Here is a 19,977-nt window from a genome sequence, read left to right on the forward strand (position 1 = left end):
CTAAGGACTTCTAAGCAATATGTTCAATGAATTAAAGGTTGTGGCATGTTTAAAAAAATTAAAGGAAAGTATTATGATAATGATTCATCAAATGAAAATATCTAATAAGATAAATATTATAAAATAGAACCAAATAAAACACTGGAAAAGTATAATTGAAATGAAAAAAAATCACTAGAAAGAATCAATAGCAGATTTGAGTTGGCAGAAGAATTTGTGAACTTAAAATTAGCTCAGCAGACATTATCCAGTGTGAAAACATCACAAAATAAGAGAACTGTGAGACACCATCAAGAACACCAACATACAAATAATGGAAATATCAGGAGAGAGATAAAGGGGCAGGAAAAATATTTGAATGTGCAATGGTTGAGTACTTACTCAAAACATACTAGAAGCTGAATGAATCCCAAGTAGGGTAAACTTAAAAATATTCACACCTAGGCACATCATAATCAAACTATTGAATGACAAAAAGACTAGAAACATAGGTTTACCATATGAATGAAAATTGAGATCACAGAGGAGGTAAGGATTGGGGGCGGGGAGGGGAGAGGGAGGAGTCATAAGGCAAAATTCAAGAGGATTGAGAATGAAACATTAGGGGCACCTTTATTTAAGGAACAGTGGAAAAGAAATCAGCAAAGGCAATTTAGAAATATTGATCAATAATTGCTGATCACTCTTGCTCTACCCACTGAAATGATTGCCAGTTAGGGGTTGTTTTGAACCCATAATGCAGAAAGAAGGTGGTTCTAGAAAAAGAAAATTAGCCCCTTTAAAATACCTCTCGTCCTCTTCCATTGATGTTGGCAAATGATTGAACCACGCTTAGGATGGACACATAAAAATTTATCTACAAGGAAATAAGAGTAACCAATTCATTCACCCTGATCTTCACACATAGTTAAAGGCCCCGCAGCCCGGGAGAAGCCCTTCCCCATACCTTAAGTGGAACAGAATTCAGGGTCACCATCCATTCTCTCAACCAGTGATGCTTTCTTGTTTCCAGAAACCTGGCAGAAGTCTTTCGAAATGTACAGCACTTGGAGTACTTCACGGAGTTCCTCAAAGAACGGAAGGCTGAGGTCCCATTGCAATTCCTGATGGCATTACAGAAGATCAGTATTGAGACAGATGAACAGGTCTCCAAGTCTCTTGTTGAAAATGTAATGGAGACTTATTTCTCTGACATAGTCCCTGCTGGTATGCAGCTTCCTCCTGATACTGTTTGCTTCTCCCTTTAGTATCATAGAAGAGTCTGGAAAAGAGCTGGTCTTGAGTCTCCTAAGGGAGCATAACAGAATAGCGGCCACATGGGGCAGTATTGAAACAAAGATTAAGAGGGATAGTGAAAGCAGAGAACACCAATCAATTAGAAATATTGGTAGTAAAAGAAGCCAAGTGCAAAACACTTGCATTTATATGTGAAATACATGCTCTCAGTTAATTTTACCCTGAAAATGGGATTTTATTTAGTCCCTAAAAGGTAGGGATAAATAGCTCTACTTAACTAATGCAGAAGGTGAAACAGAGGAGCTAACTAACTTATCCAATTGGTGCAACTTGAATTCAGACTCAAGTTGTTTGACCTTCAATCAACTACACTGGAGTTAGATACAAAAGCGAGAGTAAACTCTATGCAAAGCAAGCGTGTCCACCACTCATAGGTTATAAAGGTAATTGTGCCAGGAAGCAGAGCTATCCCTTGGAAAATCCTCATAATTTTGCCTTGTTTTCTTGCCTAAGGTGGGAGGGTAAATCTGACCCTGTAAATTCATTTGGCCAGAAGCAGAAGTTGCATGTAAAGTATTGACCTATTAGTCTGAAGGCAAACTAAAGGGGGTGAGCTTGGTTCCATCTTGGAGGTAAACAAGCCAAGTAATAAAGCTGAAGCCTACTATTTTGACAGAGATGGTTGTGTGTGTGTGTGTGTGTGTGTGTGTGTGTGTGTGTGTGTCTGAGTGTGTGTTTTGCTTGTGGTCAACCAAGAAAGGTTATAGATCTTGTACAAGTCAAAAAAGAGGTAAAATTGGCAAATCTTGTAAGAAATGTTTATTTATTAAGTGTCAGGATATCAAGTTCTGTACATTGTTTTGAATGAGCCAGAAGTGAACACCATAGTCTTTCAACAAAAATTGTATTGCCCTTACAATACTTACTTGTAATCTTGGATTTCTCATTTGCCTCAGCAATTAACTTTAATCCTTTACCTTTCTGCTCTCTTCCTGAACCAAAAACTTCAAACTAACTGCAGAAATGAGTCTTTTAAATATTTATTCCCTTTACACACTTATCTGAGATTTGAGTGGAACTAAACTAGAATAGGAACAGTATTTGCTCTACAAATACTCTTGCACGTAACACCTGAAGATGTGTTTGAGATTTTCAAGCAATCTGTGGAGAGATCAGTCTAACCAGATTGAGAATAAGGGACTGTAAGACTCTGAGATGAAAAAAACACCAGCTTCTTTAGAAATGATAGACGAGAGATGATGGCTTCTCTCCCCTCCCCCTCTGCCTCCCCTCCCCTCCCCTCCCCTCCTCTCCCCCTCTCCCCTCCTCTCTCCCCCTCTCCATGTAATTTTCTAGAAGAAATGCTGCAGTGTGATGACCCTATCATCAGAGAAGTCTCTCGGAAAGGTCGTCTCAGCACAAACTCAATGTTAATCCTCCAGAGCTGTGTCATGAAATCTCTGGAAGAAAAGTGGTGAGTATTGCTTAGTGGAGACAGTGAGCCTTTCTGGAGCTGCCCATTGGCTGCTGCAAGCCACATGATTCAAGTCTCATACTACACTCACAGAGTTCATCGTCAGAGCCTCCCTCCAAAAGAAAAGCCAAACTTATCTTGAACCTTCTTACCTACCTACATGGATGTGGGGGCATGCACACACACACACACACACACACACTCTCTCACACACACACTTCTGTTCATTTGTCTGAACAGGAACAAGATAGCACCGATGGGAAGGGCAGGCTGACATTAGCAAAGGATGGAAATATTAAGGAGACTATTTTTGACTATCTTGATGTTCCCCAATTTCTACTTTGACTTCCTCCAAAGGCAGAGATAGGTTTGCCTTGGCTGCTCCTGTTGGTGTGCCAGGCTTTGGCCTTCTGTGACATTCCTGACCTCCTCCTGGTAGGTTCAAAGAATACCAAGAGCTGTTCCCAGATTTTCCTCAGGAAGTGCAAGCTCAAATACGAACTGTGTATAGGAAGCCCTCGAAGACTTCATCAATGCAAATACAGGAACCCCAGGTGAGTTAGGAAGCCAGTGCAGCCCAGACACTGGGGGCGAGAAAGCCACTGCCTAGGTATTGTCGCCCATACAGAACAGTTGCGCTGTTAGCTTATTCAGTCACCAAAACCACTACACTCTGGGGTAGGTTTCTGAAACCCCGTTTTATGAAGGAGGAATCTGAGTCTCATAGAAGTTCAGTGGGAATTTAAAGAAGTCGCTCTCTACTGTCTTTGTGAGGCAGCAGGTAGTGATGGAGATGAAAATGTCAGGTTTTTGTTTTTTGGGTTTGGGTTTTGTTTGTTTTTTATTGCTGACAGCTACTTTCAAGGACATGAATTGACCAGGAAGCCAAAAGGGTTTGATCATCCTTTCTCTTTTACATTCACATGTCCAGTCACGATAGCATAATGGCACAACTTAGGCCCCCACTTACCTGAGTGAGCCCCTTCCTGTATGAGAAAAGGCAGGCCTGAGCACGTGTCCTGAAGACAAACACTTCCCAGAGAGAGTGCAAAGGGCCCAGAGCAGGCCATACCTGCTTCCTTCTTCCAAACTCATCAGTCATCTAACTCATTCCTTCTCCCACTGGAGGAGATAAAAAGGGAAGAAAGAGAAGACAGGTATGCTATTCAGGAAAGTCTTCATAGGGTTGGAGAAGAAAATAAAAAGAATCCCAAATAATCTCTTAAATAATCCTGGTTCAATGTATTATAGAGTTAGTTTATATCAGAAAAACTTGACCTCTGACTCGAAAGATAATGCCCAGATATTTCTGAAAATCATTCCTATGCCCATTGACCCAATACCCCAGGTATGGAAATGAGCTTCCCTGGCCTTTCTTCTTTGTATTTCCTCCGTACATGAATCAACTCCATGTCAGGGTACCAGGAAAGATCACATAGGACATTGGAAAGAATACTGCCCTCAGAACCCGATGCTTTGTTTTACTTTCAGGTCTTCCTGTTGCTCTTAGATAAGAAAAGATAAATGGAAAACCAACATGTACATAAGCCTTCTTTGTGCTAAGTACTGTATTAGGGTTTTCATATATCATCACTAACCCTCACCACAACCATTTGTTTCTGTCTTACACGTGGAGACATGGACTCATGGTTTAAGTAAGTTGGCTCAAACTGTATACAATTAGGGTGAGCTAGGTTCCAGACTCAAAGTTTCTGATTCTAAATCCATGGGTTTTTTAACTTTACCTCCGGCTCTCTGAAGCCATGTTTCTACTGAGGTTACCTGCCTGTAGAACGAGACAACAAAACTCGATCAGCCAGATGCTTTCTGGCCCTCAACATCCATTTTTCAAGGGGTAAATGAACTAGAGAATGTTCACTAGGTCTCTATGAAGAAATGGATGAAGAAACTTACCAAGTGAATTTGTGTGTGAGCGTGTACGAGCGTGTGGTGTACGAGTGTCTGCATCTAATTATTAGTTTTTCTTTTTTAAATGCTTAGAAATCGTTTTGTTCATTTCCTTATTTTTTTCAACATTTCAAAATCTGCCTGCGCCATTATTCCCGCCTTGTGAGTCATACTTATCCCTGCTCTCTGTTTCTTCCTGTTTTTAGCTTGGACAAATCGTTTCTCAATTACGGCAACTCCAACCTTCACTTGCCAATGGCCCCAGACATGCCTGGTTGAAGCCAGAACCTTCTCAACAGCTGCTTAACCTGGGGAAGGTTATACAAGTTCTCTGACCTGAATTTCCTGGGCTTTTAACTGGAGCTTAAGATTATTCCTTTTTAAAGGAGGTGTTGTGAGGATTGCATGTAAAGAATGTCGAGTTCTGGGGCAAAGTTAACTCTCAGTGGACAGCAGCTGTACTAACTATGTCCTACCCTCTCTCTTTCCCCAGAAAAGAATCTGGCCGAAATTGGTCGGCTTTGTCAAGAGCTTTTGTAAGTACCGCAGATGCATGAACAATGTCAACTTGCGCCAGGAATTTGAAAAATATCTCCACCTGGAACTTAACAACAAGGAAAGTAAGTCACATGTCTGTCTGCTGTCCTTCCCTGTTGATTTCAGTAGCAGGGCTGGCTCAGAGAAGAAGCTGCAGGGGTACGGCTTTGTGTCATTCATGTCTGCATTAGCCTGGGGTCCAGCAAGAAGTCCAGGTTCTGGGTGCAAAGCCAAGCCCAGGCCAGCCTAGAGAGGATGGGAGTCCAGTGGCATCTGCTCAGGGACCCCGAAAGGGTGGAGGACTAGGCTAAAGCAGTGCGAGATCTCACATTTTACCAAACTACTTGCTGATGTTGTTTGTTAGTAGTAAGAGATTTATTAAATTGTTTCGTTCATTTACTCAACGCCCTTTTTGAGAATGTGGCAGGTACTTTGCTGGGGATACAGTAGTGAGCGTGCAGCCTAGGATCTGCCCTCAAGGTACCTCCAGTTTTGAGGGCAAGTCAGCAAGTAAGAGCCACAGATGTTGGAACCAGATTTCCTGGGTTTGAATCTGGCACTTTCTAATGGGAGGACCTTGTGAAAGTGGCTTTGTGCCTCAGTTTCCTCATCTGTAGAATGGAAATAATTGTGCCTGTCTCAGAGAATTGTTGTGAGGATTAAGCGAGTGTGTGTGTGTGTGTGTGTGTGTGTATATATATAATCTTAGAACTATTTTGGGCAATGGTAAGTGCTGTGAAAGGGTTAGCCAGTATTCTTGCTATTATTATATCACTAGAGGCCTAGTGTACAAAATTCGTGCACGGCGGAAGGGAGGGGGCCCCCTCAGCCCAGCCTGCACCCTCTCGCAATCTGGGACTCCTTGGGGGATGCCAGACTGCCAATTTGAGCCCGATCCCTGGACCACTGGCTCCTAACCACTCGCCTGCCTGCCTGCCTGATTGCTCCTAACTGCTCGCCTGCCTGCCTGATCACCCCTAACCACCTCTGCCTCAGCCCCCGCCACTGCGGCTTTGTCTGGAAGGACATCTGGAATGACATCCAGAAGGTTGTTCAGCTGTCCAGTCTAATTAGCATATTATGCTTTTATTGTTATACATTGTGATGAGTGATCCTATTGATGATTGCAGGGAGACCCTAATTAGTCCAGGGGGAGGATCAGGAGAGAAACGTACCAAAAATGACATAAAGTTGAGTTTCAGAGATGAGCGAGTTAGGCAGGCAACATAGAAGGGAGTGATTTCTAGGTCTGCATATAATCCTAAAACAGGAAAGAGGGAATGGTGCAGATCAGGAACTTGAGGCCATTAATCTCCAGTTGGACTGGAGATTAATGAGATGGGGAAAGTGAGATGAGATTAGAGGGTTTGAGAGTGACAAATCTTGTGTCTCTTTTGATGACTTTTGCGTTGTTCCAGCTGTCACTTCAACAAACAATGCTGCAAAACTTATTTTGCAACTGTCAGTTTCTATGAAATACATTTTAAAAAATGGAAGTAATGGGTAAATGGTTAAAAATAGTTCAGTTGTGGCCTTCTAAAACCACTGCACTAATTAAACTCTCACCAAGAGTATAAATGAAGGCCACATTATCACCCACATGGGCTCTTATACATTTTTAGAAATTGGCAGTCTGGTAGATGAAAAACAATGTACAATTCTTATGTACATTGTTTTAGTATTTAAGCACCTTAATTTATTGGTCATTTGTATTCTTTTTGAACTGTTTATATGTCCTTTGTCTATTTTTCTATTGGAATTGTAGTATTATTATTGTATTTCCTAACTTGCAAAAATTTTTTTTATGTATGTCTTATGGACTGCTTCACAACCAAACATTTAGGATTTAAGAATAGTCCTAGTCCTGGCTGGTGTGGCCCAGTTGGATGAGCATCGACCCATGCCCCGAAAGGTCACCAGTTCAATTCCCTGTCAGGGGACATGCCTGGGTTTCGGGCTTGATCCCCAATAGGGGGCATGCAGGAGGCAGCAGATCCGTGTTTCTCTCTCACATCAATGTTTCTCTCTCTCCCCCTTTTCCTTCCTCTCTCTCTAAAAAATCAATAAAAACATATTTAAAAAAGTTAGTTCTAGCTCTTTTGTTTCTTCTTTTAAGTAAAATCAATTCAACCTCTTATGCCCAGGATGTAAGAAGTCCAATTTCACCTTCTTTTGACTTCCTACATCCCCAGCATTGTATGGGAGCCCAAGAAAAAGATGCTCCTGCAACTCCACGGGAGCTCTGCCCGACCAGTGGTCCACCACTACAGTCTTTTCCAGAATTATGTCCTCCAATTAATTGACCCATTTCTCATCATGAAAGGACCTTCTTTATCCTGGGTGATATTCTTTTCTCTGAAATGTACTTTGCTTGATATTAAAATAGCCACTATCACATTTTATTAGTGTTAGCCTATGTGACTTTTTCCATTCCTTTCCTTATAACCTATTTAAAGCCTTGCATTTAAAGTGTTTTTCCTGTAGCCAGCATATAATTGGCTCTTGCTTAAAAAAAAAAAATCCACCGTTATGACCTTAGCCCAGTTGAAAGCCAATTGTTAAGCATTTAGGTATTTTGTGAGCTGGTTGACAAACCATTGATAGATTGAAATCAACCATGGTGGGAGCATTTGCTATAGAAGTAGGCAAACAGATCATATCTGCCCAACCCCTACCAGAGAAGACTTGTCAACCTGCCCCTGCATCTGGATTTCTTGGGTGGATTTGGCACGCTCTTTCCTAAAATCCCTGATGATCATATCAATTTCCACTATTATTCAAACTCTTTTTCCCTTCAAATGCAAGTCTCAGAGATAGAGAAAGAGAGACTGTAAGAAAGTCGGGAGAGATCTTATGCTTTGTAACCCTAGGACCTAGCACAGTGTCTGGGACACGGAAAGTGAGAGGTATTTACTGAATATTGTAGTCACCCTCCCATCAGAACGAATCCCACTAGACAGTTTCTTACTGGTAAACCCAGCCAGGTAATGAACTAGGGCCTACTTGTCAGATCCAGCCCAAAACTATTCTCTCCTAAGCCCTGAATCCCTATGAGTGGGTTTCTTTGAATATATCCTCATCAAGAGACTTTCTAAAATAACTGCGTTGGTTTTCTGACACACGACCCAAACCTTGAAGAATCTTCTCCTTTATTCATTCCTGTCATGTTTCTACTCTAGCTTCCTACCCTCTGCTTCTTAGTTAACCTCTTTACCCTTCCTGTTTTGGCTTTTTCTTTGTGCTTCTTTCCCAGTTTACTTCTAAACTACTTCCCTGATAAACCTCAAATAAGCAGCATCAGAACCACACACTCTACTTTGAAGGTCACCTCTGCATGTTCAGTTTCTGCAGCCATGTTAGGGATTGGCATAATTACAGTGTGCTCCTATCTCTATTAGACCAGCATCAGGAAGACACCTTTCAATACTTGGTTGATTTCTTTTTGGTATGTATGTTGTCATACCATCTGAGCAGATGGCTTTTCCAGCAGTCCTTCAAGTCCAAGTGAAAGGTCGAGCCTATGGGAGGGAGTCACTATTTCACTAGGCCCAAAGGTGTGTCCGTCGTCTTTCACTTTAATTATGCCCAGATTGAAGGCTTCGGGCTTATGAGGGACTTGCTCAAGCTAGATGTTCATTCCTTCCTCTTTCTTTTTCAGATTACCCTGCATCACCAAATGTACCAGCACGCCCATCCCCACATCACTCAAATGTCCGGAGTGCAGAGGAGAATGGAGATGTAATCTTTATGAAGCGCCGTATATTTGGCCACAGGGTTATCACTGTCAACTTTGCCCTCAGTGATTTATATTTCTTTTCTGAAATGGAGAGGTAAGTTTCCCATCTCGCCTTCCCCTTGTGGCTTTTCATGCTTAGTGCCTCCTGGCAAAGACTGGCACAGTGATTTCTGTGAAAATCTCACTGAATGCTGTCACTGTATCAATTTCCACCATTTTTTCCTTTTTCATCCTGAAAGCTCTTCAATATTCTGGAGTTCCAAATATTGAAATGCACTTATACCCTGAATGTGGGACCCTTTTGTTCTATTATTTATTAATATGTTAGAAATCCTCTTATGTATTGGACCAATAGTTATTTTTTTAATTGATTGATTTGAGAGAGAGAGAAAAAAACAGTGATTTATTGTTCCACTTAGTTATGCATTCATTGGATGACTCTTGTATATGCCCTGACCAGAGATTGAACCTACAACCTTGGAGTATTGGGACAACACTCTAACCAACTGAGCTACCCGGCCAGGGCTGGACCAGTAGTTCTTTAGTCAAAGCAAGGAATTATAATAATTGAGGTTGTGTGTGTATGTGTGTGCATGGCATTAAACAGATATTTTTAAGTTAAAACATATAAATGTGCATTCACTCAACTGCCAAACTTTTGATGTAAAGCCAAAGCCATTCCACTGATTGGGAGTTCACATATTTTTCTTGTATATACTATTCCTATAATGCTATCTACTAATTCTAAAAATTGTTCTCTTGTTAAAGTAGAGCAAGAGCCCTAACCGGTTTGGCTCAGTGGATAGAGCATTGGCCTGCGGACTGAGGGGTCCCAGGTTCGATTCTGGTCAGGGGCATGTGCCTTGGTTGCAGGCACATCCCCAGGGGGCGGGGGTGCAGGAGGCAGCTGATTGATGTTTCTCTCTCATCGATGTTTCTGACTCTCTACTCCTCTCCCTTCCTCTCTGTAAAAAATCAATAAAATATATTTTAAAAAAATAAAGTAGAGCAAGAACTTAAAGGTTACTGCAAAGCAACTTAAGCCTTCCGGATTTTTATACTTATCTTTTAAATGTTTGTAATCCCCTTGCTATACCTAACTCCATAGCAATTTTTTAAAAAACAACTCAACCTTTATTGGAATATTCCAAAGTATTCCAATCTGTTTTCACAGAAACAACAAATACCTTTATTTTCACGTTTGTATTTTGTTAATTTTCATAAATTATGAATTATAGTAACAAGTACAACAGGCAAAAATATCTGGGAAGAAGCACAAAGAACTTTCATAAATGCCTGTCTTAGCTAGTGGGGACAGTGTGAGCTTGTACAAGGAAGGTACCAGCAGCGTATGGAGTCAACTTGCCGCTGTGTTTTTCGGAAGTGCGGAGCGCTGGTAACGCCGCGCATCAATTAGGGTTAAGAGCTTTTCCACTGCACTTCGGTGAGGGACCAGGCTCAGTTCCACGAACACTTATAGATTGCTTGATTATTCTTGGCTCTGGATTTGGCATTGGAGATCCAAAAAGTACAAATAAGACATGCTCTCCATCCTCCACGATCCCACAGAGATAGGGATGGCCGGAAGGACACAAAGTTAGGAAGTGTGATGCTGTGGTAGAGTCAGGAAGTGCATTTAGACAACTGAGCCCTCAGGTGTGGTTTCATGGCAGACAAGTCACCTAAGCTGAAGTTTGAAGAATGAGGAGGGGGTTAGTGAGAATTTTTTTTAAAAAATCTGTGTAAGGGAGAGGTGAGTGGGGAACAGAAAGGAATACCAGTCAGGGTGAACAGCCTGCCACTGCCTCTCCAATTCCCGCTCTGCTTTCTCACTTGTTGGCTACACAGCAACCAGAGAGCCTGTGAACAATGTCAACCAGATTAGAGCACTCTCCTGCCCAAAATGACCCAGCGGCTTCCCATTTCCACGGGAATCAAGTCCAAACCTCCTCCCATGGCCTAAATGGCTCTATGCAAGCAGGATATACCCGCTTGCATCTCAGAGCTCATCTCCTGCCCCAGGCTCCAGCTCAGAGGCTCCGCCCCCACCTCTGCCCTTCCCCGCCCACCAAGCTGGCTTCACATGACTGTCTTTTTCTCATTGTTCTGTCTCAGTGCCTGCTCCCTTCCCAATTACATCATGCCCCTTTTCTGTCTTCATAGCCTCTACTGGATATTTAATTAATCACCTGTTTACCTGTGCATCTTCTTCCCTCATTGACTGTGAGCTCCTGGAAAGCCGGCCTTTGTTTATTTTATTCCCTGATAAGTCCCTGCTGAGTCCCTGCTCCTGGAACTGTGTCTGGCACAGCATAAACCCTTAATTAAAATACTCCTTGACTGAATACATGAATGGAATGGATATGGGAAAACCTGGTGTTCTACTATTAGGAAGACTTTAAATTGTTACAATTTTAAATGGCCTGGGAGAAGTCAGCTGTGTACTTACATCAACATAAGGTGTAACTGACAAATATTTGAGGGTCACTGAAAGCATATGTTGCTAGGAGACAGAAATTAGAGTGGTGGCTGCCAGGGGCTGGGGGAGGTGGCGAATGGGACAGTGTTTAATGGGCATGGAGTTTAAGTTTGGGAAGATGAGAAAGTTCTGGAGATGATGGTGGTGAGGATCACACAACCATGTGGACGTACTTCATGCCACTGCAAAAACAGTTAAACTGGTACATTTTATGTTATGTATATCTTACAATAGTAAAAAAAAAATTTAATAAAAGGAATATGTTGCTTCAGAGACTGGTGGTAATTGTGAGAGGGTCAGCACAGGAGGGGAAAGAAAGAGCAAGACAGCACTTAGCCCTCGAAGCAGTCAGAGGGCCTGATGGGTAAGGACGGGAGGATGGGATTAATAAAGGAGTTAGTGATGAAGAAATGCACTTGAGGAAGGACTTAGCATGTCATCTGACACGTGGAAGGCACTCAATTCGTGTTTGCCGATAGATGGCTTACAACTGAATGAATAAAATCACAACCTGGCCAGGATTTGGCCCCCTCTCTTTTAGACCAAAAATAGGTGTGGGCTGGCTGCCCTCAGTCGCCCCTGCTTCCCTCTTTGCTGATTTCCTCCTTCCTGCCTCTCTTTAGATTTAACGATTTGGTGAGTTCAGCTCATGTGCTTCAAGTCAGCTGGGCCTATAACGAGAATGACGTGATCCTAATGAAGTCCAAGATTAACATCATCCTAAAGCTCTACCTGCAGTCCGAGGTCCCTCCGAGGCTGAGGGTAAGGGGGACTTGCACTCCTCTCTGGCCTTGTCCCAAGGAGCATTTTCCCACAAAAACCCTGAAAGCTGAGTCCTGGGTCGGCCGGATATCCTTGACCTAGCAGCCCCCGGAAAAGCTTCTGCCCTCTGGGGAGGGAGCATCTTCAAGGTTGTGGGGCCCAAGAGCGGTTTTCTGCCAGTGACGGGCTCCCACTCTGCGGGCAGGTGAACATCACTGAGTCCCAGAGGGATGCCATCATCTCTGCCATTGCTGAGGGCCGCCTGGATCGCAGCATCTTCCACGGGGCCATCGTGTCTCTCTTCCCCGTCATTATGTACTTCTGGAAAAGGTAAAACTGTCACCCCTCCCCTCCCCAGGGAAACACTTGACTTGCTAGTGCAGCGGTTCTCAACCTGTGGGTCGCGACCCCTTTGGGGGTCGAACGACCCTTTCACGGGGGTCGCCTAAGACCATCGGAAAACACATATATAATTACATATTGTTTTTGTGATGACTCACTATGCTTTAATTATGTTCAATTTGTAACAATGAAATTGGGGGTCACCACAACATGAGGAACTATATTAAAGGGTCTCGGCATTAGGAAGGTTGAGAACCACTGTGCTAGAGCGTCTCCTATCTTCCCATCGCTCTCTGCTCCAGTTTCCGGATTCATAGGAACTGAGATGGTGTGTTCCCCTCCTGCTCACTACACTTCGTCCCTCACACGCTCACACTGAGCACTGAGTCAGAGGACGGGAGGCCAAGTAAGACTGGGGACCAGAACGCCTGGCTCCCAGCACTCCCTGGGTTGAATGGGGAGTAGAAAGGAATAGCAGGCTCTTAGGTTGTGTTCGGCGTGGGCTCCTCACCTAAGGGTGACATGGACCACAGCTACTTGGGAGCAGTCTGTCAAGGCTGACACACTGTCCCCATGATCAGGGAGCCTCCTGGGGGCAGTGAGCCAGGAGAGTTTGCCTCTGCTATGCCCACATCCCATAATTACCAGTAGGGGCTCAGTTGCTAGATATTTCCATTTTCTAGAGAAGCTAGAAATTCAAGTTCTTAGGTCCTATCTCCCCAGGTTAAAGTAGGAAAGGTGGCTACCAACTTAAACCTAAAACCTGGGGAGGAAGCTGGGAAGGCCAGAAATGAAACTGGAAGAAAGACAAAATCCGCAGAACAAATGTGACCAGGGCCCCCTGGTTCCTAACCTGTCACCTAAGTTCTCCCAGCTGGTTACTCACCCGGCCTGTGGTCCACCATGGTTCTAGCGCGCACCTCCCCTGTTGTGAATGGCCCTGGGTGATAGAGACCACAGGACAACTGGCTGAAGTGGCCCCACACCAGGCTAGGTTGGGATGTTTAGATTATTATTATGATTCCAGCTCTTAGGGGTTTCCCTCTCCCCCCCAAACCCCCTCACACACAAGTTACTTTCTTAAAATAGAAGTGTTAAGGTTGCTTACCAACCACCAACCTTCCATTTTAAATTCCTAAGATCAATTATGCAATATAAGATTGAAATAAATTTTTAAAAAAATCTAAGGTCAAGATAACCAGTTGAGCCTTCTGAGCACCAATTGTTATCTAGCACTCACGTCTAGACTTGATTCTCCGCCTGCTAACCGGGACTAAATGCAAATGGGTCCCAAAGCTTCCTGGGGGATCAGCAACCCCTGGGGGATGTTCACCGCTCCTTCTGGAGTCAGGCTCAGCACCCCCGCATCCCGTTAAGGAAGTACAGGGGTGCCTCAGGGAGGCTCGAGTCCTGATCCTCGGGCAGCTGGTTCTTTACCCGCTTTCCTATATATTTATGAAGATTTTTATATCATACAACTGTGTCCACATCTGTTATCTCAGGTGAACCTCTCACAACCCCGTGAGCTGGGTGATGCAAAGTATTATTGTCTCTATTTTATAGATGAGGGAACTGAGGTTCAGAGTGGTTCAGGGCCTTGGTAAGTGGTACCACTTGGTAAGTGGGTTAAAAACCAGGAATCTTGGTCTCTCAAGCACCATAAAGAATGCATCCTCGGCCCAGCCACTGGGGCTCAGTTGGTTGAGGGTTGACCTATGAACCAGGAGGTCACGGTTCAATTCTGGTCAGGGCACATACCCAGTTGTGGGCTCAAACCTCAGCATGGGACGTGCAGGAAGCAGCCAATCAAGCATTCTCTCTCATCATTGATGTTTAACTCTCTCTCCCTCTCCCTTCCTCTGAGAAATCAAGAAAATAATATTTTTTTAAAAGAATGCATCCTTGGTGTATTGGGAGGTCCATGACTGGAGAGAGACCCAGTTTAAAGTGGAATGGAAGAAACCCACTGTGATTGGGTGGAATGTGCCTTGGGGAGGAGGAAGGAGGGCAGCAGTCAAGACCACCAGCGCCAAAGCAGGATAGAAAAGAAAGCCAAGACACCTCCAAGGGCTCCACTCTCAGGACAGGCTGGGGAGAGCCAGGGCTCAGGGCCAAGGAGGGAGAGCTGGGGAGCGTTGTGAGGGCTTCCAGGGAGCGGCCGTTCTCAGGTTGTAGTGCGTGTGCGAGTCTGAGCTCCTGAGAGGAGCCAGGCTTTCCTCCAGGGCAGGACTGTGGGAATGAGGTGAGGGGGTCCAGGTCCTCAGCAAGGGACAGGATGCCAACTAGGGATCGTTCATCGGGACTTGAGGGAGGCCAGCCAGATGCTCTGGCTGCACCAGGTGGAGTTAGATGGGATCTGAGAGTCTGATGTTCAGGGGAGCACACCAGGGTGGGGTACACCAGGGTGGGGAACAGCAAGTCCTTTATAGACTCCATTCACTGGAGGTTCCAGAAGGAAGTCCCAGCATCCTGCCTGTTCTGGCCCCTCCATGAGCCAGGTAGCACACGGAGGCAGGAGCTGTCCTCTTGTTTGTGCCCCGCGACCCCCCCACCCCCCCACCCCCACCCCCATGAAGACTGGCTCTGGCCGGGCCCCCTGTGCTCAGTGTCACAGTCCCCTGGGAGGTTTTCTCCCTGTGACCAGAAGCCATTCTTCTCACAGGTTTTGTTCCTGGAAGGTAACCCGCTCTTACTTCCAGAAGAAGGAGAGGAAGAGCAGGGACTCAAAAACCCCTTCTAAGTCTGTGGCCAAGTACTCTATTTGGAGTGGAGGTAAGCCCCACCAGGACCCACAGCCCGATTCGCTAGCAAACGGGAATCATGAAGGGAAGGCGAGGACTGGGAGGACCAATGGTGAGACCTCACAGAGGGTGTTTGCTGGTGGGATGGGCATCTCATTACTGGGCCCACGGAGAAGCATTCAAGTCTGTTATCTGTGGCGATCAGTGCTGGCAGGAAGGTCCCCCACCCACCCCATGGGCGGCTCCCCGGCATTACCTCCCAGGGTGCCTCTGGGCACGTGGTTCACAGCCTCCGTGGTGGGGACATGCAGCTCCATAAACTGTTATAGTGTTAAGTGAGAAAATGGAGATGTGGATGTAGAGTATGATTTTATTGTGGTGAGTGTATATATATGCATATAGATCTTTATGCATATGTATGATTTTTATGAAAACATAGGGAACAACTTAGAAATAGAGTGTTCATAAGAGTATCTCTGGGTGATGTGATTTTGAGAGATTTACATATTATTAATATATTGTCCATCATATTATTCATATAGTATTTATGTTATGTTATTCATATATTTATAGGTGAATGTGTTTGAAGACACACCTATACATGTTTTCTTTACACAGAGCAGTTTAGCTCAGTCCCTTTCCCAATACGTGCGCTGAGATCAGTACTTGAGCGAAGGGGCATTTTAGAGAGAGGGAGGAGGGTGCACTGGGCAGTGCCTGGCGAGGGCAGGCAGGGCTGGGTGGAAAGTTCTGGGAACCAAAGTTCTGTGCACCTGGGGACAGTACCAGCTGCAGAACAACATGGGATAGGACAGGAGTTTTAAAAACAGCAGCCGGCCCTCCCGGGATGGAGCTGGGCACGCTGTTTCAGCTCCTACCTGCCGATGCTCGTGTTCCTTTCCCCAGATGCTCACTCCTGCCCCGACCCCAGAGCCCACACACAAACGTGCCACCCCTTTCTTTGGGGCCCTGGAGACCTAACTCCATCTCTGGGGAACAACTCTGGCTACAGAGCCCTGGTCCTGCCCCGCGGACCCTTGGAGAGGGCCCTCACCTCAGGGGGAAACAAATTACCTTCGTCCCTGGCTGCAGCCACCCTGTGGTCCAGGAGCCCGGCGCCTCCCCCTGGTCTCTGCCCTGTGGAATGCCACATCCGCAGACAGCAATCGGCTATCTTTTCCGTGTGTGGGCGACAATGTTCCTGCAGGTGCAAGGGCTTATGTAGGATGAGGTGGGGGTAGGGAGAGCGGAGGCGACAGCAAAAGGAAAAGGAGAGGGAGGTGGGCAGGCAGGGTGGGCCAATGATGCTCACTCCGAGGGCATAGGAAATGCGCTCCACGGAAGTACATCCCTACATCTTTTCTGATGTCAGAAGTCGGGAGAGGGTCGGCAGGACGCCCTGCATTAAGGGGTCAGGCCACTTGGGTTCTAGGCCCGGAAACTCATCCTGTATGAGCTGAGGCATTTTGAGACTCTCGCTTCCCCTCTTGAGGCCTCGGACCCCTGATCTAAGATACAGACATTTGGATTTAGAAAATGTTCTATCACTAGCATCCTGTAATCCCAGGAGTGTTAAAGAGGAGCTTTCTTGGAATGGTTTCTTTTGTTGGGTATTGCTATAAAGGCTGTTAATGCTCCCCCTCTTGCCTCCCCAGGAGAACATGCCATCTTAAGATTCTCCTTGCTCAGAGGTATCGAGTGGTTGCGGCCTCAGCAGCGAGATGCAATAGCAAGTTCAGTCCAGAATTGTGAGTTGGAGTTGGAACCCCATGGATATCAAAAGCCCACTCAATGACAGGGTGACCCTAAGGCCAGCTTGGCCCATCTCCTTATTGGCCAGGAGGAGACTGAGGTCCCCACATTATGAAATGACTTGCTCAGGATCACACAGCTTGTGAGTGGCGGGGATGGAGTGAGAAGCGGGTCTCCTGACTATCCTTCCAGGGCCCCGTGCCAGCTCTCATTAGAATAAGCATATCTTTTATAGCCCTTTAAAGGCAGTAGCTGAAGCTTCTCGATATTTCTGCTGGCTCCTCTGCCCATTTCCAGGCATGCTGTGTCATCTTCATTAAGAAACAGTGATGATGTCCCACTTGCTACTTTCCCCTCCCTGAGAGCACCTGCTGCTTCAATGGCACTTTAACCCATACCTCCTGCTTCCTGGAGGCTTCTGCTACTGATCCCCTTATCTCTGTAATGGGCACTCCGGTCCTAGCCTCCCATCTTGGGTCCATGTCATATCCTTTCCCTTCCCCATCTCCAACTGCTCGGAGTCAATCCCACAAAAACTGCCTTGGTTCCCACATGGTCTTTCCCAACAAACCTTTCCTTTCTGCCCATCGGCAGCTTCTCTTTCCACGTTGGAGATTCTGCTTCTCTGAAATGTCCCTCATTGCTTAGTGGGGAGGTGATTATGGAACACTGCCCAGGAGCCAGAGGGCCCAAACTGTCCTGAAGTTTGGTGTTTCTAGAGCTTATCTGGCCTCAGCTCCTTATTTTACTTCCCCGGGTCAGTGAGGTTGAGCTCATGATCTGTGCACCCAGATGAAATGTCTCCTAGGACAAAAAAAATAATAATACTGTAGCATCCAACCCAGGTCTCCTGACTGTCCCTGGAGCATTGCTGCTTCATCACTTCCCCAACTCCTTCTCTGGTCCTGGGATGCCTCCCTGGCCGGCTGGCCTCCAGGGAGGGCCTGTGCCCTGAGTTCTGATGCAGTTTTTCTCTGCATTTGTCTTTAGCTTCATCGACGAGCAACCTGACCCAGACAGGACATACCGTCTCCTCCATGCAGCTGTTTCCTGCCTTAGGGTAGGCACCAGCTGGAAGTCCTCTTCTTCGGTGCTGAGCTTCTCTGTCCAAGTGCACCATGGGAAACGGGGGAGAAACTTCCCAGAGACCTAGCTCCACCTCCTGACACTCCTTGGCATATAGAACCAAGAAGTTGAGCTTGCTGCTTCCAGAGAGGCCTGGGGTGTCCTCACCCACCTCCATTAGGACAGGCCCTCGAGGAAGTTGAAGCCTTGACCCAGCTTCCAGTAGAACACCATTGCTGGAGGAAGAGCAACCCAAGTGGCCTTTTATTAGCTTCCCCAATATACCAGTGCTCCGGGATAAGGACCTAAGATGGGAAAGAAAGAGGAGCTGTTCTGCTTGACAGGAGATTGGCGATAGGAGCAGAAAGGATTTGAGCCTGTCACAATCTGATTCACCCTCACTTCTGTAAGAGAATCATCGTGGGGCTGATGCTAAATTAAGGCTCTGGGAGAATCCCCAGGGGATCATAGAAACCAGTGCCAAAGAACTGCTTGAAAGTCAAGGTTACAGACAGCAGGCTCTCTGAATGGTGGGCGGGCCTTGCCTCCTCACCAGCCATTCCACCTTCTCAGACCTGCTGCAAGGCCAGTTGGGGCTTGGAGCTCCCCAGGTATCATTGGCCAGCGCTGGTGCCTGGAAGACAAGCCAGGTACTTGGGAGCTCTTTGCTCAGAAAGGCATTGCCTGTCTTCAGAGGTTACAAGCCCTTGGGGAGGATGGTGAGAATAAGAACGGGAGGGCCCCTCTCCTGAAGGCAAAGGGTTTTGGTTTAGGCTGTTGCCATAGCAGAGAGTGCTAACACCTTATCGCCATTGCGCTAACCAGCCATTCTTCTCTCTTCCTTCAGAAAAAAACCATCTGTCATCAAAAAGGAGAAGAAATAATCCAGTCGGGCCCCCCAACAGAGGCGCATCATCTCTCAGAAGCTTCCTGACACTGACAGAACCTTTTCTGGTCAGAAAAGAAATGCCCTGGCACCCTCTGCCCTGGAAGGATCCGTGGGGTGACGTCAGTGGGTAAGATGTGGGCAGAGAGCGTGAGCAGAAGCACCTCTGCCTCCTCTGATCCTGGGGGGCCTGGCAGAGACGGTCTTTCCCCCACGGACGTGTGACGGAACACCCTACTCTTGGGGTCAGGAGACCGGGGTTTTAGTCTCGCTCTGCAGCCGCATGACCTGGAGAATCCCTGACTCCAGGTTGCTTAAGAATCCTGAGACAAGTGTGTGGAGATGGCATGAAGCACCCCAGGAAGCAGGGTGCTGTTTTATTAGACAGATGGGGGTCTTCGAATGCTAGGATCTCCCATTTGGACAGTGACTCCCGTCCACTGTCTCAGCAAATCCTCAGGACCCTGTGGGTAACCGTGTCAGAAACCACTCATTTTTAAACAGCTGGAGAAACCGGCCCACACAGGAGGTAAGTGACTTTCTCCCAACATCACGAGGCAGTAACTGCAGAGTCTGGACTAGAGCACCCACTGCTGCTTCTCACTCCGTGCTCACCATGGATGCAACTTCCCATGCACAAAAGGGATCGTTCTTCCCTGGAGGTCTGTTCATTTGCCAATTGATAGATAAAGAGACTCTTTGGATAAATGTTGGCCTAAAGGCCTAACTTATGATCATAGTTTAGAGTGACGAGGCCCATGTTCTGCCGTTTGAAGACAATCAGGGGGAAGACGATAGCATGCTGTGAAGGGCTTACCACCAGAGGCCAAGGAGAGGTTGGCATGTTGACTCCCTGGGTTGCAAGACAAGGAAAGACTAGAACGTTAATTGGGGAATCCGTTCGGGCTTCCAGCCAACATTTCCTGCCAGGCTGATGTCCTTTAGCTCCTAGACTTTTCCCAAGGATGAAAGATGTTGCAGCGTTGACACAGGGCTCACAGGGAGAGACTGTAAGAGCGTGTGGGTGAGGCTGTGATTGATGGTGACAGGTCAGGAAGA

At 46.1% G+C, this 19,977-nt stretch overlaps 1 protein-coding gene across 1 annotated transcript in view; it reads left to right on the top strand.

The window, feature by feature from the left end:
• RGSL1 (regulator of G protein signaling like 1) overlaps window positions 1–19,631 on the top strand; it is a 37,861-nt gene extending 18,230 nt beyond the window's left edge. The window contains exons 9-20 of the mRNA XM_023753934.1: window positions 1,013–1,206; window positions 2,593–2,710; window positions 3,150–3,264; window positions 4,825–4,935; window positions 5,112–5,238; window positions 8,814–8,985; window positions 11,994–12,132; window positions 12,338–12,462; window positions 15,137–15,246; window positions 16,871–16,963; window positions 17,958–18,027; window positions 18,880–19,631. Coding sequence (XP_023609702.1) covers window positions 1,013–1,206; window positions 2,593–2,710; window positions 3,150–3,264; window positions 4,825–4,935; window positions 5,112–5,238; window positions 8,814–8,985; window positions 11,994–12,132; window positions 12,338–12,462; window positions 15,137–15,246; window positions 16,871–16,963; window positions 17,958–18,027; window positions 18,880–18,916 — 1,411 coding nt within the window. The 3' untranslated portion in view covers window positions 18,917–19,631. The remainder of the gene's footprint in view (window positions 1–1,012; window positions 1,207–2,592; window positions 2,711–3,149; window positions 3,265–4,824; window positions 4,936–5,111; window positions 5,239–8,813; window positions 8,986–11,993; window positions 12,133–12,337; window positions 12,463–15,136; window positions 15,247–16,870; window positions 16,964–17,957; window positions 18,028–18,879) is intronic.
• Window positions 19,632–19,977: the final 346 nt, after the last annotated feature.

The sequence above is a fragment of the Myotis lucifugus genome, unplaced genomic scaffold (genome assembly GCF_000147115.1).
Source record: "Myotis lucifugus unplaced genomic scaffold, Myoluc2.0 scaffold_54, whole genome shotgun sequence".
Lineage (NCBI taxonomy): Eukaryota > Metazoa > Chordata > Mammalia > Chiroptera > Vespertilionidae > Myotis > Myotis lucifugus.